At 42.9% G+C, this 5,841-nt stretch overlaps 1 protein-coding gene across 1 annotated transcript in view; it reads right to left on the bottom strand.

The window, feature by feature from the left end:
• Positions 1–1,253: 1,253 nt before the first annotated feature.
• The window catches only part of LOC103204372 (keratin, type II cytoskeletal 6A-like), a 5,893-nt gene continuing 1,305 nt past the window's right edge, over positions 1,254–5,841 (bottom strand). Inside the window, exons 2-9 of the mRNA XM_007949561.2 lie at positions 5,315–5,529; positions 4,934–4,994; positions 4,684–4,779; positions 4,200–4,364; positions 3,591–3,716; positions 1,851–2,071; positions 1,601–1,635; positions 1,254–1,489 (exon numbers count right to left, since the gene is read on the bottom strand). Coding sequence (XP_007947752.1) covers positions 1,254–1,489; positions 1,601–1,635; positions 1,851–2,071; positions 3,591–3,716; positions 4,200–4,364; positions 4,684–4,779; positions 4,934–4,994; positions 5,315–5,529 — 1,155 coding nt within the window. The remainder of the gene's footprint in view (positions 1,490–1,600; positions 1,636–1,850; positions 2,072–3,590; positions 3,717–4,199; positions 4,365–4,683; positions 4,780–4,933; positions 4,995–5,314; positions 5,530–5,841) is intronic.

Below are 5,841 nucleotides of genomic sequence, written 5' to 3'. Positions count from 1 at the left end.
TGGTGGCAAAAAAAGGGTGGGAAAAAAGAAAAATCTTCAGTTATTAAATTATTCTGATCCAGCTTCCAGACCCTGGCTTCTCTTTCTTTCCTAATACATTTTTTTTTTTTTAAGTTTTATTGTGATTTGGGTGAAAGTTACAGAAAAAAATTAGTTTTCCATTCAACAAGTCATATGTATTTTACTTCATGACATTGATTGCAATCTCCACTATGTAACAGCACTCTTCCCATTTCCTCCCTATGTTTACCATTTCCATTTGTCCTTCATTCCTTGCTTCTGAGCTGTATCCTTGGGAAAATGCTGCCCTTTTGATTTTGTACGGTTGATTGCTCTAAAGAGTGCATACCTCCCTGTTCACATTATAGATCTGTCTATTGTTTGTCTGAAAGTTCTTTTTTTGAAAAAGAACCCTGAGTTTCGGAGATTGCATAGTTGTTAATAGTTATCTGCCCACCGAAGCATGGTAAGTTGTCAATGGACAACTTCTCCAAAGAAGAGGAACAGTTTATAGGCTGAGAGAGTTTGTGACTCATTATATGATCAGTAACACAATATGACACAGAATTTTTATGTTATGAATCTGCTTTATTCAACAGGAATAAAAGAAAGTCAAGAGAGCACAGAGAAACATTTCAGAGATACAGTCTCTGTCATCAGGAAGTGTCACATGTCATCCAGGGACACAGCAAGGGGAGATCATGGCAATTCATTTCTAAGATGGGGAGCTCTTAAGTGTAGAGCTATGATTGGCAGGATAATTGTAATCAAAGGGAAGCTTCCCTGTTCTGCAGCAGGACACAGTTTCTGTTCTTAATAAGTAGTATGTCATTTTCTGCTCAAAATTGTGTTAGATTGATAAAACAGGGAATAACATAGGGACATCAAAAGGATGTCTGCATGTGTCTGAAACACTGTTGACACTGTGATGGTAGGCAAAGGAAACTCAGGTAGAGCAGGTATAGGCAGAGAGGTAAAAGGAGGACACTAGGCAACATCAGTGGAAGACAGACTGGCCAATCTACTTCGGTAAAGATTTACCTCCTCAGAAACCCAAAGGGGGTTGCTATGAGTCAGAATCGACTCAATGGCAGTGAGTTTGGTTTTGGTTTGAGGCAACACTAGCTCTAAATCAGAGAGCAACATCAGCTGTAATTTTCCAAGGGCCAGCAGAAGGGAAGCAACCTTAGGAGGGGACTGTGCAGCTGCAGTGGGGCCTGAGACATTGTGGAACCAAAACTGGTAGTAGGACTTCAGTGCTTGTAGCTCTTCCTGCTGGAGGATGAGGTGGTGGTGTATTTGATGGTGGAACTGCTACCGCCAGAGGAGCTGAGGCCACCTCCAATGCCTCTGCCACTGCCAGAACTGAAGCCACCTCCAAGGCTGTGACCACCGCCATAGGAGTAGCTGCTGCCTCCACTCAGGCCTAAGCCACCACTGACACCACTGGAACTGCCATAGCCACTGGAGACGGTGGACTGCACCACAGCTGTGAGGGAGGGGAACAAGGAAAGGATGATGCATGGTCAGACTCCTTCTGCCAGCCTGAATCCAGGCATAAGAGCAAAGGTAAAGGAGGGAAGCATGCAAAGGTACTTACAGATGTTGACTGGTCCAACGCCTTCCCCGCTCAGCCTAGGAAGATAGGAAATACAGGGAAGATGAGACCTCAGAGACCCTTTACCTAGATCAATGTGGAATGTTACATCTAAGGAACAATCCATTAGGAAATGGCCATTTCAGCTGACTTCTAAGAATAATAATATGATCATGACCAGAGTGCCCTAAAATTGTGTTCAGGGTCTTGGATATATACTTGGATACTTGAGGAACTTGTATGAGTTACCCACCTGCACTCCTCGCCTTCCAACAGCTTCCTGTAGGTGGCGATCTCTACGTCCAGGGCCAGCTTGGTGTTCATTAGCTCCTGGTACTCCTTCAGCATCTGGGCCATGTCCTGCTTGGCCTTCTGTAGGGCATCTTCCAGCTCTGTTAGCTTGTTCTGGGCATCTTTGAGTGCCATCTCCCCACGCTGCTCAGCATCGGCAATGGCAGCTTGCAGGTTGGCACACTAGAGGGGTAAAATAGGCAGAAAGAACTTGTCATCTGATTCTTCAAGGAGATTAACTCTGGTTCATCTTCTTTCCCAGTGAGGAAGAATCCTACATCCCAGAATTGAGGACTGTTATCTGTCTTTCAACTCTTTTAAAATTGGGGAACCACCTGACAAAAACCCATGCCACTTCGTGTTAACCACTTTCCATGAGGATGTGGCTAGTGATTGATAGGTGATACTACAGTGGACATAAAACCAGGGAGCATTGGAAAAAGGAGTCCCTATTATTTATTTTGTAGTGTTGTCCACAAAATCAAAACGTGATGCTTTTCTTTTATGATTTCATGTGGATGTCACACTAACTTATATAAAATTACAAACATCTTCAATTGAGATGATGGTTTTTCACATCAGACTCTTATGATCTTGCCTTCACCCACCTCACAGTCCATCACACATTTGGGCAATAATGCTCTTTATTCTCTGCTTTTGCTCCACTTCCCTTTTCACCTTGAATCTTGAGCACATTTGCAACAATATTCTTCAAGCTTTCTGCCCTTTTCCTTCCCAGCATGTTCCTTTGTAATTTCCAAATCAATTATGCTAGTTGCATAAATCTTATTTTATTGTCTCTAACCTTTATTTTTTACATTGTGATTTGGATGGAAGTTTACAAATAAATTTGTTTTCCATTCAACAGTTGACACATATTTTTTTTCATTTTGTTTCATGACATTGTTTGCAATCTCCGTAATGTAACAGCTCTCTTCCCACTTGCTCCCTGTAGTTACCTTTTCTCTATGTCCTTCTTTCCTATGCATTCCTGCTCTCTGAGCTATCGCCCTGTGCAAATGCTGCCCTTCTGATTTCCCGGTGCTGATTATTCCAAGAGGTGTAACTACCTGGTATAAATGTGTATTTTGTAGGCCTGTATATTGTTTGGTTGGAAGCCACGGGAGTGAGTCTAATTCCAGGCCTGAAGTGTGACTAGTGTCCGTAGGCTCAAGGGTTTCACCAGGTTCTATAAAACGAGTAATCCTGGTGCTTTTTATTGTTTTGAATTTTGTTGAATGTTTTTCTCCTATTCTATCCAGGATTTCCTATACTTTTCTCTTTTCCAAGTGGTTGACAGTGTGGTAGCCACCCAGGTACCATCTAGTTCTTCTGGTCTTCTTCTAGGGTTGTGTAGGCTGAGGTTCCACAATAGTCCTTTAGACTATTGTTTCCATGCATCTTTGATTTTCTTCATTCTTCTTTGCTCTGGACAAGGAGAGGCTGATTGTTTCTAACCTTTGATTTTACAACTCTGAGCTGATGAGACTGTTTCTATCCACATGTTTGTGTCTAGCTCTTCAGTTTGGACTGTCTTTCCTAATTAATAAGGACTCCCTCAAGGCAGCCACTGCATCTTCTCCTCTCTCCTGCTATTCTCTCAGTGCCCAGGAACTTGCCAAATGGTGGTTGATGACTGCCTGTCTAATGGTCTGGGAAGGAAATATTGCTTTTCCTCATCATTGACCTGCCTTCACCATACCTGCTTCTTGACGTGGTCGATCTCAGACCTCAGCCTCTGGATCATGCGGTTGATCTCAGAAATTTCCTGCTTGGTGCTGCGCAGGTCATCCCCATGTCTGCCTGCCATGACCTGAAGCTCCTCATACTGTGGTATCAAGGGAGAGAGACAGTGTATGTGAGTTTTCCCATGGTGACAGTGACTTTCAATTTTCAATCATACATTTGAAGATTTTAAACCCAATGGTTGTTTATCAAAGGAATGTAGCAAAAATTCACATCACAAGCTTATTAAATATGGTACAACTGAATCACAGAACATCCTTATTATGGGATCACTGATGGCCTTGTTCTTTTCTAGACTTGTGATATTCTTTACAGTGTTTCTGAAAGCTAGCGTTCAGAATGAATCTAGAAACAGTGATCCCTACTCCTTCTTGAAGGTTTGATTTTTTTACTCATTAGACTTGGGCATAAATTATGTAAATATCTACTCTAACTGGGCAAGCATGCACATCCTGTAAGATGACCCCAAATTCCTCCAATATATTTTCCAAATGAAGTTGCAACCTGATTGGACCTAAACAAGGAGGTGGGCATGGCGTTTCCTCACAGCTGACTCACTGCTCACCTTGGTCTGGTACCAGGACTCGGCCTCAGCCCGGCTTCTCTGAGCTATCTCCTCGTATTGAGCCTTGACTTCGGCAATGATGCTGTCCAGGTCCAGATTGCGGTTATTGTCCATGGACAGGACCACAGATGTGTCTGAGATGTGTGTTTGCATTTGAGATAGTTCCTGCAGAAATAAAATTGTAAGATCATCTTTTCCAGGGACATTCACAAGAGATGCTAACCCAAGAACCTTCCACTCCTTGCTAAACTGCACTGTTTTTGTTGTTATGTGCCATCGAGTCAGATCCAACTCATAGTGACCCCTCTTTGGGTTTCCGAGGCAGTATCACTACGGAAGTAGATTGCCCAACCTTTCTTCCAAGGAGTGGCTGGTGGGTTTGAACCGCCAGCCTCCAGGTTAGCAGTCAAGTGCCTTATGCACTACACTACCAGAGCTCCTCTAAACTGCACTAGACTAAATAAAATAGGCTAGAGATACTTACTGCATCATAGAAGACTTTCAGGAAATTGATCTCATCTGTAAGACCATCTACCTTGGCTTGTAGGTCAACCTTATTCATATAGGCAGCATCCACATCCTGTGGGAAAACCAATGACTTCGATCAACTAAGTCTTCATTCCCAGCCGATCTGATTTTCAGGTTCCCTACCTATTATCTTCTCCAACTGGGCAGGGACACAAACTCCCCTCCTTCAGCAAAGAAACTTAAAGCCCTTATCTTAAACAACCCACCTTCTTCAGAGTCACAAATTCATTCTCTGCTGCTGTGCGCTTGTTGATTTCATCTTCATATCTAAGAGCAAGAAAAGAGTACAGTATAATTGAGCCAGTGGGTATGATGATATAGGAAAGACAGTCTGGAATCCAATGCATTCTATAACATAATACAATATTTACACATTGAGATTTCCTATCACAGATATCCTAAAGGATGATTTTTATGCTCCCTAAATTTCTTCTTCTTACTCATCCCCACAGATCTGTACTCTTACTTTGTCCTTCCATGTATATGCTTTGCTAAGGAATTCTGTCCACAACCACACCCAGTTACCCCTTAATCCTGAAATGTATTCTTCAGAAATCTGAGTCCATTTAAATTTATCTTTAGCTCACTTCTTCTTGTAGTCCTCAACCAGATCCTGCATGCCTCTGAGCTCTGAGTCCAGGCGGCCTCTGTCGCCAAGGATACTGTCCAGCTGCCTACGGAGGTTGCTGATGTACTGCTCGAACAAGGGCTCCAGGTTCTGTCTCACGGTCTTGGTGCCCTGCTCCTGGAGCAGGGTCCACTTGGTATCCAGGACTTTGTTCTGCTGCTCTAGGAATCGCACCTGGAGAGGAAACAAGGTGGTCATTTATAGACAAAGTAAAGTGTCAGTGTTCTCAAGTTTCTATCAGTCCTAGGAAGTCTCCACAGTGCTGGCCTAGGAGGAGCAACAGAAGCGCATGGTGATAGTCTTGCTCCCAAAAGGTTTTTCCTTTATACCCTACAGATTGCCCTAGAGAAACTCCTCTATTGAACTTTCAGTTTTCCCATGCTGCGAGTTATGGAGCCTATTAGTGATTTTTGATACTCTTTTTCCTCTTGACAAGTAGAAACAAAAATCTTGTTTAAAGACACCATTTATAGGACATATTGTGTG

Source organism: Orycteropus afer, unplaced genomic scaffold (genome assembly GCF_000298275.1).
Source record: "Orycteropus afer afer isolate SDZICR_OR568_19922 unplaced genomic scaffold, OryAfe1.0 scaffold00247, whole genome shotgun sequence".
Taxonomy (NCBI): Eukaryota; Metazoa; Chordata; class Mammalia; order Tubulidentata; family Orycteropodidae; genus Orycteropus; species Orycteropus afer.
The sequence above is the reverse complement of the archived record's forward strand: the minus strand, read 5'-3'. Positions and strand labels throughout refer to the sequence as shown.